Here is a 659-nt window from a genome sequence, read left to right on the forward strand (position 1 = left end):
CCCCCCCCACCCGCACCACCGCCAGCGTCAGGTGCAGGGCCTCTGTGGGCACCAGGAACGGGGCGCAGGCCGGGTCCACACGCACCAGCTGCTTCTGCGCCTTGGCTACCTCTGCCCGCAGCCAAGGATCAGTCACCCTGAGCGCCACGGCCACACGCACCAGCTGCTTCTGCGCCTTGGCTACCTCTGCCCGCAGCCAGGGCTCAGTCACCCTGAGCGCCACGAAGTGTGTGGGGCGCGGCAGCCGAGGGCCCGCAGCACTGGGGCAGGCCCTTTGGTGGTCCTCAGGCCAGGCCCGGAGGCCCCACTCTGCCTCCGGCAGCGCTGTAGGCCTGACAGCGGCTGGCTTCAGTGTGCCCTCGGCCTCTGCAACAAGTTGCCCTCTTGGGGCTTGTGTCCCCCAGCTGGTGGCCTCACGTTCTCGAGGGTTCTGGCCTGGCTCCTGGGACTCCGTGCCTGTCGCTTTTCCAGTCCCTTCTGCAGGAGCCGTCTCAGCCTCCCGTCCTCTAGGCCCCGCCTGTGTCCTCTTGGCTTCCGGAGCACTGTGAATGTCTCCATTGCCGTGGACGTCCATGGCCCCCTGAGCGTCCCTGTCGTCACGGGTGTCCCTGGTGCAGTAAGGGCTCCCATCGCCAAGGGTGTCCCTGGCGCAATGAGTG

At 68.1% G+C, this 659-nt stretch overlaps 1 protein-coding gene across 1 annotated transcript in view; it reads right to left on the reverse strand.

Moving 5' to 3' along the window:
- Positions 1-653, reverse strand: part of LENG9 (leukocyte receptor cluster member 9) — a 3,382-nt gene extending 2,729 nt beyond the window's left edge. The window contains exons 1-2 of the mRNA XM_027768858.1: positions 185-653; positions 35-109 (exon numbers count right to left, since the gene is read on the reverse strand). Coding sequence (XP_027624659.1) covers positions 35-109; positions 185-574 — 465 coding nt within the window. The 5' untranslated portion in view covers positions 575-653. The remainder of the gene's footprint in view (positions 1-34; positions 110-184) is intronic.
- Between the last annotated feature and the right edge of the window lie 6 nt (positions 654-659).

Source organism: Tupaia chinensis, unplaced genomic scaffold, assembly GCF_000334495.1.
Source record: "Tupaia chinensis unplaced genomic scaffold, TupChi_1.0 Scaffold147674_1, whole genome shotgun sequence".
NCBI classification, from domain to species: domain Eukaryota; kingdom Metazoa; phylum Chordata; class Mammalia; order Scandentia; family Tupaiidae; genus Tupaia; species Tupaia belangeri.